Source organism: Struthio camelus, chromosome 6, assembly GCF_040807025.1.
Source record: "Struthio camelus isolate bStrCam1 chromosome 6, bStrCam1.hap1, whole genome shotgun sequence".
Lineage (NCBI taxonomy): Eukaryota > Metazoa > Chordata > Aves > Struthioniformes > Struthionidae > Struthio > Struthio camelus.
In genome coordinates, this window is record NC_090947.1 from 44,514,691 (window position 1) to 44,538,581 (window position 23,891).

The following is a 23,891-nucleotide window of genomic DNA, read 5'->3' on the forward strand; positions in this document are numbered from 1 at the left end:
TGCGGCTGTGTGACGCGTCAGGGGGGCGGGGCGCCGTCGGCGGGCGCAGGGGGCGGGGCTTCCCCGGCGTGGCCGTTAGGGGCGGCCGTTGGCGCGCGCCCCGCCCGCCGCTCTGAGGGGAGCTTGGTGGAGGCGGCGGCCGCCCTGCCGGTGCCGGTGCCGGTGCCGGTGCCGGTGCCGGTGCCGGTGCCGGTGCCGGTGCCGGTGCCGGTCTTCCGCAGGCCGCTCAGCCATAGGCCGGACGGAGCCGTCCCTTGACGGGGTTACGGTATGAGGCGACAGCGTGGAGGGGCAGCGAAGCGCGGAGGCGTGTGAGGCACCGCAGGGAGACGGCGGTCGTTTCCCGAGGCTCTGGAGGGCTCGGTCACTGCCCGCCTTCCCCCTGCGTTTTATCCAAGAGGGGGTTCGGTGTCATCCTTGAGGCCCCACCGCCTGCGATCAAGGGATTACACGGCGATCTCAGTTATAACTCGAGCAAATACATCTCATAATTACTGCGGTGGGGAAAGCTTTCAGTCATAAATGCTAAAAGGACCAATATCAGGAACGTCTTGTTTTAAAATACCATTAAAAAGACCCCAGCGATTTCTAGGGACCCAGCTAACGGTTCTAACCGATTTCTCAATAGTATGTTGCTTGCTCTGCAGAACATCATCCACTGAAGCTCGGTGTTGGAAACTGCAAGTTTGGTTACCGACAGGTGGGAGCTACTTGCACGCTTGGTGCTTCTCGTACCACGATGAACAGAGCTCTCCATTGCTGTTGGTATTCATCATGCCACTTAAGGAATGCAGTAACGTGGATGTGTGAGCAAACCGTAGGTCTTAGGCCACGACTTAGATTGCCTCTCTGCAGCTCCTGGTGCAGAAGGCACTTGGGTCAGACTCCAAAAACGGGGGGGACTTGGGCAACTTAAGTAAAACTGAGCTGGAATTTAGGTCCTTCCATCCAAGACCACAGTTCTGAAAGTCACTGCTGAGCTGTTGCCTGGTGTTGTAGGTGAATAAAAACTCTATAGCCTCATTTATTTACTTATTTTTTACTTTAAGGTACCCAGATAGTCTAAAGATAAATTACGCTGTTTGTACAAGCATGCTACTGTCTCAAGAGAGCTAAGCAACTAAATGTTGCCAGAGGTAGGATTCAGAAACTATGAACTCTTCTGCTTGTCTCTTCAGAGAAATTCAAACCAGAAGTGTTTTCAGAGAACTTCTGTGAGCTTGGGCTCCATGCAATGTACAGCAGTAGCACAGGCTACTTTCTTTGAGAGAACAACCAATAAATAGGCTATCCGCATCTCTGTGTAATAGGCTAGTGACAAGGCAAGCAGGACTTACACCCTCATCTCTCTTGTCCAAGAAATTATTTATTATAAAAAACACAAACAGACAAATGTCGTACTCTTTTCCTTTTGTCATCTCTAAATTGTCTAGTACCTTTAATGCCTAGCACCTTTAGATTTTAGCCTCGAGGCCTTTGCACTTGTAAACTGTCGTGCAAATGCTTAATTTTACATAGGTCAGTCATGGTTTTTCTTTCAGAGAGACTAATGACAGATGCAAATTCAAGCACAAGGGCATTTGCAGCGTTAGAATTCATACTTGTTAAAATATTTTCTAGTGAGCTTCAGCTAGATTCCCCAGCTTTTAGATGTAAGCATCTTTGTTTAAACAACGCTAGTAGGCATGGTAAAGAAAGAACAGGCCTGCAGTTCGCTGAAGAAGTAAGCTGAATTTGCTAGCTTCCTGGCAGAGATGAGATAGATAGTGTAAAGAAGTGAAACTGGTGGAAAGTTTGTTTTTTAAGTTGTATACACATTCTCCCAGTCTTTCTCTGAACTTAAAAATATTACAGCTTTATCTGTCACCATAGTATTCAGATTGTCTTTCTCTAAGTTTGAATGTTTGGTCAGATGCCAGTTCAGCCAACTATGGGGATGTACTCCATCCCTGTTTATTTGGGATAGAGAGGCTACCTGAAGAATTTAAAGTCTTCAAGCACTCCGGATATGCTTCTTTTCATAATTTACAGTATTATGCAGTAGAACTGTTTTTGTCACTTAAAATACATGGTGTTGGCCTTCATGCCTCATTCCATATTGTCCTCTCACCTGCATCATGGCCTCTCTTTTTCCTGTATACATATATGCTTATCTCTTGCTCCGTTTTTCACCTGTTCCTTTGCCGTCTGGTACGCCTCCTTGCAGAGTTCCAGTTCTAGCTTGTGTGCTTGCTGTCTGGTATTCTTTCATCTTTCACCACGGTGTCTAGTCCTCTTCCCATATAACAGACTCCTTTCTCATTTTGGATTAAAGATAATTTTTTGCTTCTAGACCCTTTCCTGCTACAAGCTTCTATTCTGACTGTGGCTTCTTGCTTTTTATTTTATATTTTTGGCTTGTGCACTATTGGCCCATAGCTGAAGCAGCAAGGGCAGTAGTCATCTCTGAATTTCTGTCTGCTTGTGCAGGCGTCCATGCTTTTTGTTGCAGTGACGGGGAATATATGGTTCTTAATAGTTGAAGAAAATAAACATCCTGATAATAAACTGGCATGCTATAAGTGTAGTCTGATAGGATAAAAATAAATCATGTAAAAATAAATCACTATGCTAGCAACACACCTGTAGTCATTCAGGCTGAAGACAACTAGATGTAACGTACTGTCCTTGTTTTTTTGTCAATTTTTATCCCCAAACATGACAAACAGCATGTCTTTGGAAAAACAGAAATGCTTTCACATATGTAAATGCGATGCTCAAATATACTTCCATAGTGTTCTGTTGCTTATATTACCCAGATTCATTTATTCTGTTAGGACAAGCAAGGAGGCCTAATAGCTGAGTGCAGTGGCTTCATAGGAGTCAGGTAATGCAAAAGGGAAATTGAGGTATCCAGCAAGAACGTAATTCCCCATGTTAGAGCTCCACTCGCTAGGATGGGATGTGTAATTGGCAGGCAAATAAGCCCTCCAGCATGATACACTTTCCACAAGGTCAGCATTCAGCCTGAAATGGAATTACTCATTAGCCTACAATTATCTCCCTTTCTGCTATACTTCCACTGAAAAATTCAGATGTATATGATAGATTTCTATTCTCTGTTCCCCTAGTGTAAACACAGAGCAATTCTGCTGAAGTCTGTGGGCTCATTCCAGATTTACGTGGGTGTGACAGAAGTTGCCCAGCTACAGGAGGGGGTAGCAAAATACAGTTAAACCATTTATTTCAAATCTTTAAATAGAAGAGCATTGATTTTTTTGCTACGTACTTTTCCTCTTAGAACCTGGGCCAGCACTTGTTGGAGCCAAATCAGACTGTGCAAGATTGTGTATTTGCTGCTGCCAATGCTCCTCCATTCTGCCATGTACCATCCTGCAACTATCAAAGGCTTGCATGTACACAACAGTTGCAAAAATGGATTTACATTTTTACAGGATGAATATATAGTGTATTTTAGGACTCGGAAAGTATGGTTAAGATTTCACCTATGGCTTCCTACTGGTAGCTAAATCATGGTTTAAGAGCATTTGAACTATGGCTTGGTTTAATGTTTACTGGGCTGCCTTTTTTTTAACCTGGTAACGCTAACGTCAGACTTGCCATTGCTGGTGGATACTAAGAAAATACTTAAATCGGTGTGGTTTGTAGCAAATGACACGGTTTCCTCTTGGAAGTTGTAAAAGCCTTGTTCCGAGTGACCGTGAGGCAGACTGTGGGTCGTTTCAGGTATTCCTGTGCGGCAGAACTGCGCAGTCTCCCTGTGGTAAGATTTCATCAGTGGAGGGGCAAATAATTCTATATAGAAGAGATCCAAACATGTAGAGAAGATAGACAAGATAAGTGGCCTAATAAACTTTTAACTTCTAAGATCATATGAAAACACACAAAATAATATATTTTGTCTCTTTTTGTTTGGAAGATCTTAAGAACTTTATTTAAACAGCTTAGATTATAACTCACATGCTTTATATCTCATTTTGAACGCTTAGTCAAGCTAATTGAATTAAATAAATTTGAAAAAAACTTTGCATGTCCTTTAGAAATGTAAAGGCAAAAGCTAATTCATATGTAAGATGCAGCTTACCTGATAATATGTCTTGCTGTCTTTAGAAGGGGGCCGGCAGAAGCACTAGCGAAGCATACTGTGGAACTGGTTATCCCGGCCGCCCCGGCTCACCAGGAGAGCTGCGATGCGAGGGGCATGCCCAGTGCGGTGAACTGTGCCCGAGCTGCTGCTGGCAGCACCTGGCAGCAACCTGAGGAGAAAGGCTGCTGGAGGGAGAAGCGGCGGAAGGGAGACCAAATGGCCACACTTTTGTGCTAGTCTGGTGGTGCTTAATACAAATCTGTGCTTCCATATAGCTGGTTTGGTCCCCAGCACGGCGTTCTCACGCTTTTTGGATGATCGCAGCCTTTTTGTTAGGTCGTGGGTTCGCTTTGAGAAAAAAAAAGCCTCTTTGCATCACTGTGGAGCAAACTCCATACAGGAACTTAACCTGTAATTTCACTCTGAAGACTGCTCTTTGGATTTAGCTCAAGGTAGTACCTTTCAGCCTTCTCTTGTTTTCAAGATAGTGTAAAAAGTACTTGGTTTAACTATTCCTTCATTCCTTAATACTTCACATTATTTTGATGCTTGCTTCTAGGAGCAGGTTTTAAATTAATAAAAGATCATACTGAGGATCTGATCCAAAAGCCATTAACATCCATGAGACTCCATTGATTTCAGTTGGCTGAAAGTATTTTACTTATTGATGGAATAGCGAATTATAATACGTATTTCTGTACTTTTGCTTTGCAACAATTTAGAGCAGACAGCTTTAAAAATAAATGTCATTCATTCCACAGACCAGATGCATCTCTTACAATCTCATTAATTTTAACTACAAAATGTTAACATATTAAGCTGCTGCCAAAAGCTATCTATCTCCAAACAATAAAAAAACCCTGCACCATTTTGTTCTTAATTGACTCTTCTGAGCATTTTTCCAATCTTTTGAGTGCAGAGTACAACAAGAGACTTAAAAAAGACTTTTAACCACTGTTTGTATAGTTTGTGATTTATTGTAGAAAAGTTATTGTAATGCAGTTCATTTTTGTACATCTAAATTCCATAAAACAAATCCATAGAAATGAGGATACTACAAGCATGCAGTCTGCATTTTCTTTTTTAAATGATTCTGGTCACAAAAATAACAACACTTTTTTTTTTTTTTCTTTGAAAGCCACTAAAGCAGAGGGAGAGCAAAGCATGCAACACTGTACACATTTGCATAGTATAGTTTACCCATGCCTTGTAGAATGCTACACATACAGTATCTATAGAAGTAGGAACAGAAAGGGGCAAATCAACAAAGAAGAAAACATACATTTTTCCCCTTTTTTTTTTAGTAAAGGCAATAATGTCTTTACCATAGTGAGTCTGAACTGGCTCCAAGTGATGACACCGTCAAGCTATCACTGGGAACTAGTTTGGCTGAGAAACAGATTTTCTGGGAACTGAAAAGCCCAAGGTCCATGGTTCGGTTTGAATGACTCCTTTCATCTTATTACTCTAACATTTTATATCTTGTGCATACATAAAATTGTATTTCACTTGATTCTATGCTATCCTTGTACGATTTCACTGACTTTATCTTGTGTGTATTAGAGGAGAACCAGGCCTGTTTCAAAGGTAAACGCATTTTGGGTCTGGGCATGCTTTCTTCTGTAAGCTTACTTTCCTTTTATATTTTAAATTTCCAGCAATGTCATTGGAAATTTTGGGTGGACTCTGTCACAGGTCTTATAATGTAATATCTTTTTTCCCCCGCTCTCCCCTGATACACAAAGGCAAATAGCATTACAATCCCAAGAACTTACTTATCGGGAGTATTTCATTCCAGACCTTGGGCTACAAACAGTACTGGTCTATTCATCAGTCATATGCCAAAATCTATACATTGGCCATAATCTGAAGTTTGTTTATATTCATGTAATTTCAATTTTGAGGAGGAAATTACAAGAAATGAACGCAGGGACTAATTTTTAAAAAATCATTTTTCATTAACACGGAAGGAATACAAGTTATTGAAAACTCAAGTCAGAGACGCAAAATGCAAGGCTTAGAAATAAACTGTTGGAAGTATCAGGCAGCAATTTAATCTGATGGAAAATGCAATAAATCCATTGACACTGAATCAAAAAATCCACCTATTTTTTTCAAAAATACAATGCCAAATGTAATATTGGAATTCTTGTAAATTTGTGCTATTATAAATGTGCTTTTTTTCCTTGCTCTGTTTTCATCTCATTGGCAAAATATATCATTTTGTACTGTACAGTATATTTTCTTACTATATTCATTTTCTACTGCTTATACAGAGTAGAAGTATTATCAAAGGGGACTGTGGCAATAATTTTTGATTTTTCAGGAAATATTTGTAAGGCATATGATAAGCGGTATGTGGTATTTACGGTCAGACATTGCACATTCTGACTTCCAGACAAGACAGTAATAAACACTGTGTCCAGTAGTAGTTGTTTGTAGGATCGAGTTCTAGAGAGAATCGAGACAGTAGCTCACCGCTAAGAAATGTGAAGGGAAAGGGCAAGTCTCCTAAACATCACTGAGACCAAGTCAACGTTACTTCCAGCTTCACCACTTTCAAAGGAATTAGCTGTGAAGCACAAGAGGAATGGTACGGCCTTATTAACGTTTTTAAATCATTTCTACCTTCTCTTCAAACTTTCTATATGGATTCAATTAGAGTATTTCTCTTGACTTGTTAAATGGATTTCACAAGTCAGGAAAAAGACTTTTTTTCTCTCCAGCCTAACAAAAATTTTGATACTAAGTAGCATTTATAGCTCCTTATCCAAGTTAATTCCTTACATGTGTATTTTCTACAACATTATTAAAATGTACCTTTATTTTTAAAGACGTACCTTTAATTTCTGTATAAAATAAATTGGACTTGAATAACAATATAATAAATGTTATTCAAATGACTGCTCTTAAAATAATATACTCTCTTTTGGCATCATTTTAAAGATAGTGGGAATTTAATTTCTCCAGAGTTTGAGCTGGCTACATTACATTATCATACAGTCCAGATACTCTTAGTAGAACTACTATTTGAAGGAGTAAGAGGTAGCTGCAACAAAATACGTTATAGCAGAACCCCACGTATCCAAACTTATATTAACAACAGTTGGGGCAACATAACCCAATTTTAACAGAAAGATTTTTAGGAGAGAAGACAGATTTGTATAAGTGGTATTTTACACAATATGCATATGATGATTGTTTCATTAATGGTCACTAATTATTTTTACTTTAAAGAATGAAAACCATGGAATCAAGGACAGGCTTCATAAATAATGAACTCACAAAACAAAATATAGCAGAGGACATGTTTGAGGTATTCTTAAAGAAAGTAATGGACCGATGAAAGCCCTAACGTACTCAAAGTAGTATACTATAAAATAACAGTAAGTGTTAACAATATTATTTTGAGAACGGTAACGTCCGTAAAGATGTGAGGTTCTGGGAAGGTCAGAGGAGTCCATGGAATTGAGACCGCATTGAACTCAGAGAAGACTTGGAGTCAAACGAAACCCAAGTTAGGGGCGTGCACGCATCTCGAGCAACTCCCGCTAGCTGGCACTGCCGCTAGCTGGCGCACAGAAGAGACCTGCCAAAAGCACTCTCTCGCCAGCAGCTTGCAACTACCTTTCCCCAATTGGAATCTTTACTCTTGTAAGAACTCATTAAACATTATTTTAAAAGCAAGGAGCCTAGAAGGATGAAAACCCCAGATACCAACTGCAGAAGGAGCTCTCAAACCTGGGGAAAAAAACAGTAAAATATTTTTCTATTATTTGCTGCAAAACTAAAACTAGCATTCTCAGTACGATCACTGGAAAAGTGTCTGCTGAAGGCACAGAGCCATCTCCAATCCCAAGTACACAGGAAGTATCTGGTGCCACCAGAGTAAGTCCAAAGCACGCGAAATCAGAAGCAGGCTCAATGCCCAGTAACTAAGAAATAAGGTGAACAGCAAGAGATATAGGGCTTGCTACAGAAACTACTCTTGCTTATGGAGCACAAAACCTGGGGCACCACTTAATTGCCATGCTAAGATGATTTTTCAAGAGGAAATCTAGGTGTAGAGCCATACTATATACTATGAATTCTCAAGCAGAGAAACTGATCTTTGTCAATCAGACCTGCTTAGAAAATGATTATGTAATTGCCCCATTGTTTGTAAACTAAAATTCGATATAAAACACCTTTAGTTATGTTCCTTTAAGAATTAATTTCTTAATATATTCAGGCAGAAAACATAACCACTTTTGAGTTGTATGTCCCATGGGATCAATGTTTATCTATGTAATTATTAAAAGAACCCGCAGCACATCTCTTACATACAAACTAGCCAAAAAGAAAGGTTAACAATGAACTGTCTTTAAAGCAGCTTCAAGATTTTTAAAATACTTTGTTAATTCATTTACAAACATATGAACGCACTGAAGTATCTTGTCTGTAGATATTAAGATTGTCATGTCACCTTTATTGACTAAATTAGCATTAATCCCAAAGCGTCCTAATGAAAAAGTCAGATAACAAAAACCCATCAACATTTTATAAACGTTTCTAAAATCCTCTGTATAAGCCAGAGCTTAGGAACAGAGCTCTGTTACAACAACAAGAAATGGCATGAGAACTGGAAAATTAGTCTTACTCGTATTCATTCAGGAATACATGAACTTCACGATTTCATATAGCGCCATCGCGTAATAAATCACAATACAGCTGGTTAGCATTGCTGAAGTTCTAATACAAATACTATGCGTTTACATGTCCTGATCAACATTGCAACTGTTATTGATTACTGTGTTTCCTAAAAATTATTTTTAAAATGAAAGAGTTCCAATAGCTTGTATCTAGAATAAATTAACAAACTATTAGCCTGTTCGGTATATTCATACTTAAAGATATAACTATCTTCAAAGAATAAAAAAAAACACCAAGCAGGGAGTTCGGCTGGATCTTTTATAACTGATCGCTTACATCAAAATGGAATGGATGTGGGGGAGAAGAGGGTAAACTAAATAAAAGAGTAAACTTAAGCCCACACAATAAAGGAACTCAACGTGTTCTCTCAAGACGATGCACGACTTCCCTCAAAAGCTTGTTTTTATTAGAACAAAGTAGTTTTGGCACTTCAGACGCTGCAGTTGATGGGATTTGTGCATATGTATTGTGTCCATCTTTCCTTTTACTAGCATGACATGGAAGACTTAAAAACAAGGCTCCAAAAGGCTCTAGGAATAAATGACGTTTTTTGTCTAGGAAATGATAAAGCAGTAACCTTGTTCACTAGAAAATATATGTAGGTGCTTTGCAGCTACCTGCCATTAAAATGCAAATATCTTCAAGCAGTTAATGGTCTGATCCCTAATGCTACTACAGAATAAAGATAAACAGTTGTCTAATCTAGGTTTATACATCTCAGTGCATCCTTTGCAATTAATACTTTAATGCACACAAACAAGAAACTTATTAAAGCTTATAGAAAAAATGTTTTGCCTAATGCCTTCTTTCTCATGCAGGTATGTGTGCTGTACATGTAACAAATATTTGTAAAAATTACTGGAGAACGCTCCACTGTGCTATAGCAGAAAATATCAGAGAAGACAGCTTAAGCTACCATTCCCAGACCAGATCCTGCAGTGCTTCCTCAGGCTAAACGCTCTTTGGAATCAGCAGCAATTCAGCCTGAGAAAGTCAAACAGGATCAGGACTTTCATAGCCATTCTTAACTCTGTTACTCCACTGGATGCAGATATGTTACATTTTTGATCTTGGTAACTGGCCCGTTTGAATCATCCAGTGATGTTCAAGGCCTTCTTTTAGGCAGTAGCTGTTCAAAAAACTAATCATGCATCCGCTATCTTCTAACGCTGCTAGAGATGTACGTTACTTTTGGTTGTACCAGATATGAGATGAGTTATTTTTCTAGTTGTTAACTTCAAGAAGATAACCAGGCTCAAGAGTGGTGGAAAATATCAGTGATCTTTGCAAATTGGTCCAGAAAGTAGAAGACCTCATAATACTCAGGAAATGGATTTACTGCTACATGCTTTTGGAGCCTACTTTAGTAGGCTTTGGGAAGAAAATAAGCAAATACAAAAATTAATGATCCTCATTGTCAAAAAAATAGTTTTGACATGAACCTGCATAAAAAATGCATGTTCAGCATAGTTCAGTCAACTTTAGAAAACGCATGCAGTGCGGAACTTTAGGAGTCTCTGCTTAAATACATCAATGGGTCGTATAAAATGGTCAATTATGGTAATTTTTTCAATCACATTGGATCTAAGGCTTCATTGATAATGTAAGACATAAGGTCCAATTACATAAATTTATCTCTTTAAAAATACTGAAGACTCAGTAGGTGAAAAGAAGTTTTTGTTAGGAAGTAAGGCAGCAATATCTCCAAAGAGTTATCGTAGTTCTCTGAATTAAAAATGTCAGCTCTACAAAGTTACTGTGAGCAGGGTTATTTTTTTTTGATACTCTTATTGTTATTGCAAGCCAATTCTGACCAACATGTTATTCTGAATTTTCCTCATTTCCAAATGTTAAAAAAAAAACCCTTAGATTTCATCCACTAAATTTTAAACAGCTGTTCTTCTGGAGAATTCTTGTGCGATGCTGGAGTTTGCAGACATTCAAAGATGGGTTTTGAAAGATGTAACATATAGGTACTCAGATGTACTGGAATGTAGGTACTCTATACACTGGGTAAGGAGAGTGTCTTATTTTCCATTTAAAAGGGCAGAATATTAAAAACGGGAGGAAAAAGATTACATCTCTATACACTGATGTTCTATTTTGGGACTACTAGCTGTATTCAGGTAAACAAGAGAAAGAAACAACTCTTCTCCAACTCTAATCACACAAACTGTCCTCGAGTTTGTTCATTTTCCTGTTTCTGTTTCCCCTTATCCTGTCATAGTTCATCGCTGCTAACCACAGCAAAAGTGTCAGTACTGGCTAAACTAAAAAAATCATTCTGCTGCAACATTCATGCCAGATTTAAAAATAATTTTAAACTGGAAAGTATTCTGTAACTGCTGCATTAATTTGCGATATTTGGCACGATAGACAGTTAACATTCGGTTTGTCTGAAAAAGCCATTCTGGAAATACGTGGTTAGACCAAAATGCTTGTATTTTAACTTTAAATATAAATTTAGCTTCCAGCGAACAAATACTGTAGCTGATTTTCTGGCTTCTAGTGGTAGTTTTCAGATTTTTCATTTCCATTTTTTTAAATTGATTGCAACATGCTCAAGTCGACTTTCCAGTCAATTCACCCAAATTCCAACAGGAATTGGTTTATAAATTGGTTCCAACTGGAACTGGTCATTTGGAATTTCCAGCACAGGAAATTTTTTTATAAGTGCCTTGATAAGTACCCTAAATTACAAACTGATGAGTCTAATATCTAGTGATGAGAAAAAGGTATGGCCATAGATGCAAATGCTGTACTAAAAAAAAGAAAATCAACAAAAATCAACAAAAAAACAACCTAAGTGGTTGGGCATAAACATAAGGGCATGGTAACTTTTTTTTGCCCCCTACTTGACATCAAATGACAGCAGAGTGTAACTTCAGTGTAACCATGTTACATCTGCCAAATTAAGATGATTTATTTTTCCTAGCTACGTTATGGCAAGTTATCAACTGATGAATACTATTTTTCCCCAGGTTCTTAAACTCAAAGCCTATGTCGTGAGTCATGGCTGTATCCTCCAGGGGATCCTCGGGTCCTATGGGGTTTGTAAGTGTCCTGGTATGAGTCAGAGTATTCTTCTTCCACTAGAGGATAGTGATCTCGGCTGTGCTGGGAACTGGAAGACAAGCGGTTCCTGCTCTTCCGAGCCCTTTCATTGTGATAATTTTCATCTGAGGTCATTAGGCTTCGTCGTTCAATTGGCGAGTTCTCTGTAGAATGGTTGCTATGTCTCATACGCTGGCTCTACGAGTGTTAAAGAATCCAAGGATTAATACAGATAAAAAGCATCTTATTTATTTTAAGCTAGCTTTGAGACTTATTCTGAGGTCTTTCAGAATCCATCCACCTTTGTTTAATTCATTTTATATTAAAATTTGTTTGCTACAGGAATGGGTTACAAGAATAGTCTGGTTCCTAGAGCTGAAAGGAGACCAAACACAGTATTATGATGCCCATCTTATGGCATTCACCATGTGAAATATTACAGGCCAGTCTGCATGAAAAGTGAGCTGATATATTTAGCATTTATCACTTTTCTCTGATCGCGAACATAACATTCATGCTTCTGTTCTGCTTAGAAAATGTTGATCATTGACTTATGCGGGTTTAGAAAATATCTGAAGCGTTTTTTGATGTTGGGTTTTTGGTTTTTTTGGTTTTCTTGTTTTTTTAAGGTGCAGCTCTCTGAGCCCATTTAAAAACCTTTACATGACCAGCAGATTATGGACAGCTAACCATGCAACTGAGGGATGGTTAAAATTAGTAGATATTAACAAAGTCTTGTAACTAAAATATAATATTTCAGATAAGTTGATCTTTATTATTTATTAAATAAAAGATTTAGCCTTTGCTATCCTCACATTCCTATAATGATAATGTGTTACATTTGTCACAAACAAAATTATCTCCTGTTTTTGCCAGTAAATTGCTGCAATGGAGAAGTAGCCTATGCAGGAAAAACAACATGCTGTTTATTGTTACCACAGATCAAACCTCTCAAGGGTAGAGGGATCCATATTCTCAGAACAAACTTAGTCAATTCTTCTCTTTCTCAAGATTTACACCCAGTGGTGGTGTCCTGATCCAGTAATGGATAACAGGAGGCTACGAAGGCGGGTGCATTCTTGTGGCCTCAGGTTCGCGTCCACCCGGACAGTGTCATCTGGTCCTCCCAGCTCTGAAATTTTGTCTGATGCCCTGTACGCTACAGATCCTTCCTCACAGTGCTACACCCCTTCTGCACGGCAACTCTTTAACTGCATAATTTATAACAAAAGGCTTGTCTGCACGGGGAAGTAACTGGTCAGGGTATAGATTTACAGCGCAGCAGATAGGATGTCCCATCTCTTCCTGTAGATGGACACTAGCAAGGCAAGGTTACTCCCCGAGCGATTCCACACGGAGAGCCAGGAGAGAACAGGCGCTGTCCTGCGGACGCACACGCCAGCTCGCTGCGGAGCACCTTCTACCACACTATACCTAAGTTTTTCTTAGCGCACCATGATTTAGTACTGATTGTAGGCTGAAGTTCTTTCCTATTGCTACGGTTCACGTATTTTCTTCACAGATCATACTTCTCAAATATTTGATCTAGTCACACAATTTTAGTCAATGTGCAACTCATTTAGCTTTCTGTGCTCACACCTCTACCTAGCCCCTAATTCACCTCAATGAAAGCAACCCGCTCTTTACTAGAAACCCTTCTGTTTCACTGCCTTGATCGGGGAGTCAATCTGAGCTCACTCCTCCCCTCCTGAAACGTGCAAGTGTGGAACAAAACTGGTGTGGTTTCATGTTGGTGTCACGCACAAAATCACCTTAGATCGTTCAGCACAACCTGAACGGTAAACGATATTACCCTCTCTTCAGGAAAACCTAAGTCCTTTGGAGCCTAACAAACACATATCCCAATATGTGAACTAAAGGATTTAAGTCTATTAGCTGGAACTAGACTAAACTTTGTGGTATTAGCCACAAGGGCTAACCACTAGCCCGTACAAGTTAGCAATGACAAACTTTATACTGCCTACTGGGACCGCAAACACACACAGCTGAACGTTGACACCTTGCCCTTCTAGGCAAAGGCGTGACCAAAGACCGAACGACCACCGGCTCTGGCAGGTGCACCACGCGCTGCGCGCCGGGACGCAGCTGGGGCACGCTGTTGTGAGCGTCCTTCCTTCCACTTTGATTTTTATCTGTGCCGTTTAACTTCACCCCGATGACCTTCACGAAGCCCACAGATTTAAGTTAAACTACCATGTTTCAATTCTCAGTAAACAAAACTTCAAGCCACAATCAATTAAAAAATAGATATACTCCCAAGTCCTGATCAAGTGACATATGGACAGTTATTAGCGTTACAAGGCTCTCGGGTTTTGATATTCCGTTCCCCAAGGACTGAACTGAATTCTTCCCCACAGGCAAAAAGGAGTCGTAAGGTCATAGGCAGCACTGTCTCATAAGCACCTAAGCTAGTCTAATTCCTAGGACTCGCATGAGTGCTTTAATCACCATATCACATCCTTACACTTAAAACTGATGCAAATCCTTCCAAAGGCTTGAATTCGAGTAAATCCTTCAGGCGGATAAGCAGTTCAGATGATGCAAGTCTTACATGTGAGATAACCGTGTAAAACGCTGGAACTCTTTAAATGGGCCTGAACACTTAAGTGGCACTGAGAGCCAAATCCTGCAGCCTTTAGTTGGGCATCATTCACTCAGCGTGAAATTTACCCCTCTGCAGAGAACTAGCACCATTCAAGTCCCGTCTAAGTCTTCACAATTAGGGTGAAGTGGGGATTAAGTGATGCATACCTTCAGCCAGCCCACTGCACAGGGGTGATTTTCATCTTCAGTGTGAGTTTTCCCTAAGTAAATGGAGCAACATTTCACAGTCACTGCTGGTGTCCATTGATCAGAGATAAATAAATGCCTGAAAAAAATTCTGTGGATACACCCAATTTTTAAAATGAAACTGAAGAGGTGAAAGGTCTACAGATGGTATTTTATTGTCATGAAGGGATGGAAAACTGAAATTTTAAAGGCAAGTGAAAATGAAAACAACATTTTACATGTGCATGTTATCAGTAACAGAACAGTGCTTGTGTGTTCAGCCAGTCAGGAAACAGTGACTTACTGATCCTAGTAAAATCAAGCACATCATTAGAAACGTGACTATCAAATATCATGCACCTCCAGTGAAGTGCAATTCACCCACACAAAAATAGCTTTATTATTTAACTGAAGACACTGAAAAATTTCCTCCAAAATTATTACCTGCATCCAGATATTCTATAAGCAGAACAGAGGTTAAATTTGTCAGGTGAATTATTCATTAAATGCAATTCGCTCAACTCTGCTGTCGACATACATTAGAAAGCGCACTCTCCTCGGAAGTCACACACACATACAGAACTCCTTCTGAAACTTTCAGACTTCATGTGAAAGTTCACTGCAATCCTGAGCTTTTCAAACATTCATAACTGTAACTTCAAAAACATTTTCTGTTTTCAAACTTAGTAAAGCACGTACTTCTCATTAAGGGCTATTTACATGCCACGTTTGAAGTTTCAAAGTTCAGCCGTTTTTGAGCTATCCCTGTGAAAAAAAATGGTCAGAATTTTTTTCAATGGGTAAAAAATGGATTTTATTCACACTCAAAGAACTCAAAAAGGTGAAGGCATTTTGCTGAGACAAAAGACAAACACTGAAGTTTTCACCCCAAAGAGAATGTTTTGTGAAGTTAGGAGGACAAAAAATGGGATTATCATAGAAACCGTTCTGCGTCCTTAACTAAAGTAAAGTAACTGTTAGCTCAACTGCTGTGACATATTGCATAGGCTTATTTTCCATCTGAAAGGCTTTCATTTCTAAAGACATTCTTTCCAGATTAAAAAAAATGCTATTTTCTTGTATGGCTATAATACCATTTGACAGTGTGTCATTTTTCTCCTCCTCAAGAACTAACTCCCTCCTTGCTAGAAAATTTGTGGCCATTTGATTTCCCATTAAAGCCAAAGCAGTCAAAAGTGCTGGAGCACTCAGTTGACTGACTGCATTGATTACAGGGCTCTAGCTTGCGCTCTTACTACTGGCAGTCGCCCAATAGGGAACAGTATAACTAATGAAGTAAATATGAAACACGAAACATGTTACACTGCTTTCCCATACACAAAAAAAATCAACCTGCATTGGTGTTTGGGGCTGAAATGTGTTTTCATACCTGTAATCCAGAGATTGCAGCAGGATATGGTGAAAGCGCAGTGGATCCTAAGTTTCGTCCAAGAAGAGGAGTCATGGGTGTGCTACTGGTGGTGTGAGTAGCACGCCAGTACGCCTCAAGATACTCTGCCAAGTGTTCACAAGCATCTTCGAGCTGATTTTCATCCAAAATTACATCAAACATTTCCTGATCACAACAACAAAAGTTTGGTTCATTACAACGTTGCAGATGAGAGAAATGTTTAACAATTCTCATCACGCTAATCCTTTAAAATGAAATAAATAGTAATTGGAGCACGAGGACCGCAGAGGAAAGTGACGTGACTGGGTTTCAAAAGCGATCACAAGCCAAAGCTCTCAGAAGTCACAGAAGCCTTTCAGCGAGATCTAGGAGACACGGCATGAGGCCTACCATACCCAAAGGTGCAGGACTCCATTAATGAAGTTACTTATTTTGCTTAAAAAATAAACATGCTAGAAGATAAAAGGTTAAACTAGATGCTAGAATAACACAGGGACGCTTTACTTTGGTTTTGGATGCAGACTCATGCGTGTTTCTCTTGTCCTGATTATGAATAGAGTTCCAGACTGAATCATGCCGCTAAAAACATCTCTACTCTCATGAACGCAATATTTTGTCTGCTTAGGCAAAACTGCTGCAGGACATAACAGCTGTGCATATATTTACAGCTGAGACTATGATCATGCACAGTTTTTACAACTGCCTTCATTTATGCCTACCTGCATAGTCTCATGCCTCTTAAATTCGCAAGATCAAGAAAGCATGTTCTTTTCCCCTGGTAATCTCTTCACCAGGGGAGAGTAGCTAAGCATTAGTGCAGATCCAGGTGCTCTGCCTCAGACCTGTTCACCATTAAACCCACAGAGAGGCTACGCACTAGTGGACGCGAAAGGATTTTAGAGACACGTGGCTTCTGTGCTACGCGGGAAGTCAGAAGGACACTGCAGACGGCGCTTTCAGGTCATCAGCACAAGTAGACTGGTGTTGCATTACAGTATCATCTGTAACAAACTCTAAGAAGTACATACTAAAATAAAACATTCCCCCACTTCTTCCAAATTAATTACTTTTCAATGAACCATCATACATGTAGTCCCCTCAAGAAAAATATTAACATATTTTCAGCACTGAAATTTTGCACCTTGAATCTTAACTCTCATCTTAGTGGAAAAAAACAAACTATTGTGAAAATATCACAGGAAATGAAAAGCCAGTGCAGGTGGTGCAGGTGTTAGGAGTAACTGATACGAACCTCAGACTGGTTTTCCCCCCTGCATGTTTACAGATCTACTCAGTATACACAGAGCTGATGTCTCTAGGATAGGAACTCTCTCCTCTGGAGTGATGTGGGTTGAATTCAACATTTACTGCTACTTGTCTTGCTATCTATTGATCTATACAGTATACACATTGCTTTGCTATTTAAACTCATGTTGATAAAACTACATATTCCATTATATAGCTGCAACTCACACTGTCATTTGCTAAATAAATTAGTCAAAGATAGTGAAGTTAGGAAATGTTAGAATCGTGAATTGAAATGTTAGTATATTACATATATTTTGCTTTGGAAAATACTGAAAATAGTATTTTATATTTGGAACGTACCGTTTTCTTACTCGCAGAATCAGTACTGTGATTTTCCGATCTGGGAGTAGTAAGCAGTTTTCCTGGGCTTCTCATTCTTTGCGCAACTGGCCACTGATTTGAGGGCAAGAACTCTAGCTGCCTGTGACAGTACGCAACTTGCGCATGTGGTATTTTGACAGCCATCTTAATTAAATTGAAATTAAGAAGATCTTTTAACAGTTAATTATAAAAAAAATGCTAGGAACAGTGAGTTCCTCAGGCTGTCATTTGAAGGTCACCTGGAAAAGCTGCAATAGTGACAGGATCTTGATTCCAGGGCTCTACAGTTTTTTTGTTTTTTTTACAAAAAAAATGAATTATAGAGAATTCACACATTTTTTCCTTGTATTAAAGAGTTCTGCTCATAGCTAAACTGCATTTGTTACAATTCCGTGTATCTGGGAGGAAGGAGTTAAAAAATAAAAATAAAATAAAAAGAATCCTTGGCTGTAAGCATCACGGAATGAAACAATTCCTTCCCAGTTCTCCTTGAAATGCATTTATACCTCATTGCAATATTTTTACTAGATGTGTAAAATACTTATCATATAAGCAATTAAATTTACTAGAATTACTCAAGTGATGTACATTAATACAGAGATCTTTCCCATCTCTTTAAGGAAGATAAAGTTAGCAGTCGTCGTCCTCTGCTACCTCCTCTGCTTTACTACATTGCCGTTGCCGAAAACTGCAGGTGCGTTAGTCCACGTGCGGAGCGCGAAACGCAACTGCGGTGACTGCCGCAAGACAACCAAGAGCAAAAATGCACGTTTACCCCCAAGAGTGAACACTTACTCCTGTAAGGCCCTGATGACTTTAATACTAAAATAATGCAAGTCTTAGCTTTGATTTCAATGCAGTTTGACTGCTGGGAAGGCTTTACTAGATAATTTGAACCATAGCTGAAAAAAGTACTGATTGGTTAAGGACAATCAAGGTTCTGAATGACAAGCGATTGAGCCAACCGAACCGGAGTAAGAGGAAAGCACTGTATAAAAGAGTAAATAAGGCTGTGAAATATGCACCGGCTTCTCTACGCAGGTGGAAAAAGAAATACGTCTTTTGGAGTACGAGGAACATGAGGCAGGTTGTTCTGCCTCTAAGCCTGCAACGACAGCGCAGGGTAAATACCACAAGCCGTATTCAAAGAGGTGCAGATGGGATTCCTTTTAACTTGCCTGCCGCCCACTACGATTCAGAAAGGTATATGCTTTTATAGACATTTTATACTAGAGAAACATTCAATATCGTTTCAGTTAATGGGATCTGAATGGCTCACAAGAATCCTCCACCTTCGCTTTAAGAGATACAATTCAGTGGAAAATTATGTGCGAGAAACATAATATAGCCGACTTCTCTAGAAGAACCCGAGATGGCTTGAAAACCTTTCAGCGCTGCTCAGAGTGAAAAACAAGGATGACAGTGAGCGAAGCCTTCTACGGTTACTGTAACCAGAAGCTTACAGAAAGATGCTGTCTTCAGAAGAGACGGGAGAAACAACTCTGCTCAGGAAGACGGGCAATTCCTACCCACTTTCACGCGTTAACACCCTGCCCGTGTTACGGCTGTTTCTAACGTTTCAGGCCGTGGGCGGAAAGGGCCGCAGCGCGCCCACAGGAACCTGAGGCCGTGCAGCGTACAGCCACGTCTCTGCCAGGCAGCGCAAGGCCGCTGCATCCATCGACTGTGAGAGCTCCCACGTAGGAAACCTGGACAGAAAGGGGGGCGGGGGCCATCCAGGACACGCATAAGGACTCCGATGACTCAGAGCTGCACTAGGCTCACCGCACACGTCATGTTCATGCTGGCTCCGCAATGCAAATAGCTGTGAACACACACACACACACACACACGTATGTGTATACGTACATACACACACATATACAGAGCACGCTCCTGACAGCCGGCCACCCGCACACGGTGCTGAGGCAAGAGAGGTGGCTCCAGTTCCTGAGGTGGCTGCTCCGTCCCCACCTGCCGGGCACATCCCGAACACTGCACCCGGAGCTGCAGAAAGGGAGACCCCTCTCCCCCGCCAGGGCCTACTTGATATTTACGGTGCTTTCCTAGGTGATTTATATTCTTGCTCTGAACCAGGCAAAGGAGGAATCTGCAGCAGATCTCTACCGTTCTGGACAAGTGTTTTTTAAAGCATTCCATTTTTAGATAAGGAGTACAAATCTCAGTCATGCCTATTATCTTTTTTCTCTGCTGCCTGACATTTCAGTGTGACTCTAGCCTGAACATACACAAAAATACTACACAAACTGCTGAAATTAAGTGACATATCTACATGAATTATTCCTCAGTTTGTATTTGGCTGAAACTACCGAGTAAATATAACCTGAATTCATTAGCAGTTTCAGTCAGCCTGAAATGGTATTTTTCAGAAGCAGATCCATACACACAGAATTACCCCACTCTATGGCTAAATCCCAGAATTAAGGCTACAGAGGGAGGACCAAATGTTCATGGCAGGCAGAAACAGGCAACACTGCTGAGGAAGGGTGGACAGCTATGATGCAGCAAGTCTAGCAGTCTCCACTCACTGGCCAGCGACCACATGAGGTCCACCTGATGGCAGGAATTAACCTAAAAGGTGTTGACCTTGACGGACCTCAACCAGTGGGCAAGAGGGCTATTCAAACGAAAGGAGAAAGTTCTTTCCAGATCTCACTTCCCATATTTCCCACAGGGCTGCTGGATGGAGCATGGCCGCTCCCACCAGCGGTGACTCTGGGATGTCCGAGGGACCTCAGAGCACTGTGGTCTCCAGGAGACGTGGCTCAGTCTGCATTCCCACCAGGCAGAGCAGGTAGAAAGGAAGAACATCTCTTGTTATACACATGGGGAGTGTGCCCAGAAATATCTGAATTACCCTGCTATGGCCAGTGGGGACAAGAGAGGAGGAGGCTGTGTACTTTGGTATCTTAAGAAGCAAATTAGTATTTCTAATTTGCTTACAGGTTAGTTTCTTGGAAATAAACCCTTGTGGGTAGTTATTCCAGAACAAAAGCTGTTAAACACAGCTGTTAAAAACAAAAGTTATTCCAGAACAAAAGAACTTTATTACTTTCATTTGAATCAAGCATAAAAGCCACCTGAAACATCAGCATTATCTTTAAGGTCTTTATAAGGGAAAACAAAGTCTTTTAAAAGCATTATCTGACCATTAAGTGTCGGGCATCCGTTCTGCTGAGCTTATCTCTTAAACTTGTTCCTAGATCGTTCCAAGATATTCCTTTTGACAGCACTTTGCCTATTTTAAATCAGATCGTATCATCACAGAATCCTTCCTGGTGTCTGTTCTGAAATTCTGTGAACTAATCTGATTTCTCTTTGCAGTTCTTTGTTATGACAAAGACAGACAACACGGTAAGCCACAGGCTGCATTTTCTGACAAATTTCCCAGATAGGAGCAGCAGGCTCCTCTGTACTACCAGATCACTGTTATGCACAGCTGTTAAGTTGTAAAAGTCCGCATTCAAGTTTTTTTAAACTGAGTGGCTTGCTCTGTCACAAAAAAAAGCTGTGCCTAGTTTTCAGAAATAAAAACAACTTTGAGCTGCCTTCCCCAAACACCTGTATGTTTTTCCGCACAGCACCTGCCTGCTTAATCATCTATTCAGGACCCCTGCTCCCTAAGAAGCACGCTTCTCAAACCAAGTAATCGCTAGCCTTGATAAACAGCCTGCAATAAGCGAGTAGCTCCAATGAGATTACTGGAACGGCTCAAAGGTGTTGCCATGTCAGGAGTCTGGGAGGCTCCAGGGGTCACGTGAGCGAAGCCACCCGGGCCTCATTCTGTGCAGGCAGTGGGTCCAGGCTCACGAGGCAGCTGACAGAAAAGCCTCCGCAGCCTCCTCTCAAAGCGGGAGTCTGAGGCTTTGGCCCTTCCGGACCCTGCCTGAACATAGCACTGCTCCCACAACTGTTGCAATAGGAACATTTTTGCTCACGTGCTAGATGATCAGTTTTACTATGCGAGTCATATTGGACCTGACATCTTGCCAATTAATCCAGCTTAGTCGGCAGATAATTAGGATAAAGGCTCCAAACTTCTTTTTCTTTCTTAGCAATAAAAGCTGATCTAGGATTGCAATTGCAGGGCTGTCTGTATCACCATGAAGTGACGTGATAACACGTGAACTCAGTTATAATCAAGGACCAACACGGCAGACATTTTTAAAACTCCACGTATCGCAAGTTCTTTAGCCTTCCGTCTGTACTTACTGGTGGGCATTGTGCAAGTTTATCAGCTGCCACCAACTGAACATTCAAGTGTTTACTTTGTGACTTTCCTCTAGATTTAATCAGCCGCTGCAAAACCTGATAGAGGAAAAGAGGAAAATGTGAGTTTAAAGATCACATATCTCCAGCAAGTTCAGAGACTGACATGCCATCGGAGGATTACCGAGTTCGAAGCTCTCTATTACGTTTAATAAAATGGATAAAATACTATCCTTGAATATACGCAAAAACCTTTTTGGATAACCTCCCTGAAAGCTGTGCACATTTCTTTCTGCATCACATTTGACCTCTTGCAAGTCTTTCAAGTGCAACGCAAGGGGTGATTTTGTTTTATTTTACTTTAAGTAATAGGTTATTTTTGACAAACATCATCTTCTAGAGGACCACGAAAACTACAGAATTACACTGGATTGACTGCAGCACAACAGTAACAGCATATTATGTTGTGTAGCAATAATGCAGCGACTCAGCGTCGCTCAATGCATGTTCTAAGGTACACACAGAATAGAGAAATCATTTTAACGCACACAGTTCATATTACCTCATCATTTTTTCTTCCACTATGTTCATTACTAGAATTTAAGGGGTGGAAAAAAATAGGAATTCTGAATTATTTATCTGTAAACTCTCCAAGAAAATTGTAGGATCGTAGAACAACAGAATATTTTTAAGGTGGAGGGACCTCTAGAGGTCTCTGTGCCAACTCTTCACTCACAGCAGGGTCAGCCGGATCAGACTGCACAGGTCCTTGTCCAGTTGAGCCCTGAGTATTGCCAGGGAGGTCCCATAACCTCGCTGGGCCCCTGTTCCTGTATTCACCCACTCTTGCTAAGACAGCCCAGCAGGCGGTGGCTTCTCTGCAGCAAGGGCTCGCTGCTTACTCCCGTTCAATTTGTTGTCCAACGGGACCCCCAGGTCCCTTGCGGCAGAGCTGTCCCACAGCAGCTGGTCGGCTGCAGCCTGGCCTGTGGCAGGGGGTTACTCCAGCTTGGGGCAGGACTTGGCATTTGCCTAGGCTGAATTCTGGGAGGTTCCTGACGGCTCATTTCCTCAGCCTGCCAAGGTCCCTCTGAACAGCAGCGCTGTGCTCTGGCACATCGACCTGCCCCATCATTTGGTGTTGTCCACGAACTTGCTGCAAGTGCACTCTGTCCTGTCACCCACGTCATCAATAAGATGCTGAACTGTACTTGCCCCATTATCGATCCCTGAGGGGCACTGCTGGTAACAGCTGCCAGTTGAACGTTGTACTTCTGATCAGCACCCTGAACCTGACAGTTCAGCTAGTTTTCCACCCTTCTTACAGTCCACTGTAAGCCTTACAGTCCAGTTTGCATCTCACCAATTTGGCTAGCAGGATACTACAGGAGGCCATGTCAAAGCAAAGGTTAACAACACATCCACTGCTCTCCCTTTGTCCTCGAAGGTCATCTCACGACAGAAGGCAGTCAAGTTGGTCAGCTATGATTTGCCCTTGGTAAATTCCTGCTGGTTGCTCCCTATTACCTTCTTGTCCTCCATGTAGTTCACATAGGCCTGTAGCTCTCCGTATCTTCCTCCTTGCCCTTCCTGAAGATGAGCCTGACATCTGCCTTTTTGCAGTCATCAGGAACCTCCCCTGATCATTATGAACTGAGAGAGAGCAGCCTTGCAATGGGATGAGCCAGCTACTTCAGCAACCTCAGATGCATCCCATCCGGTCGCTCAGATTCGCGTATGCCCAGGTAAAGGGGTCCCTAGATCAACCTTCCTCTACTGCAGGTCCCTGTACCATGCAGCAGTGGGCTCACATTTTCGTTAGCCTTCCTTCTGCTACCTATGCCCTTACAGAAGCCTTTTCTGTTACCCTTCACATCTCTCACTAGTTCCAGCTCTGGCTGGGCTCTGGCTTTCTTAAATCCATCCCTTGCCAGACGTGTTCCTCCTGGGTAGCCTGTCTCCGCAACCATCTTCTGTGCGCTCCCTTTGTGTGTCTGA

The 23,891-nt window shown here is 41.0% G+C and overlaps 1 protein-coding gene and 1 long non-coding RNA gene across 8 annotated transcripts in view; one reads left to right on the forward strand and one right to left on the reverse strand.

Moving 5' to 3' along the window:
* The first annotated feature begins 58 nt into the window (after positions 1–58).
* LOC104138746 (uncharacterized) lies at positions 59–5,138 on the forward strand. The gene is made up of 3 exons (XR_011142016.1): positions 59–1,136; positions 3,281–3,395; positions 4,111–5,138. It is a non-coding gene; the product is annotated as an uncharacterized lncRNA (long non-coding RNA).
* The window catches only part of CACNB4 (calcium voltage-gated channel auxiliary subunit beta 4), a 132,188-nt gene continuing 113,339 nt past the window's right edge, over positions 5,043–23,891 (reverse strand). For 3 of the 7 annotated variants that reach the window (XM_068949384.1, XM_068949386.1, XM_068949385.1), the window contains 3 exons: positions 21,897–21,992; positions 16,014–16,199; positions 5,043–12,031 (listed from right to left, as the gene is read on the reverse strand). In XM_068949384.1, coding sequence (XP_068805485.1) covers positions 11,771–12,031; positions 16,014–16,199; positions 21,897–21,992 — 543 coding nt within the window. In that variant the 3' untranslated portion in view covers positions 5,043–11,770. Of the gene's footprint in view, positions 12,032–14,605; positions 14,659–15,322; positions 15,389–16,013; positions 16,200–21,896; positions 21,993–23,891 lie in introns of those variants that run through there. The other 4 variants (XM_068949388.1, XR_011142015.1, XR_011142014.1 and 1 more) reach the window with 4 other exon arrangements.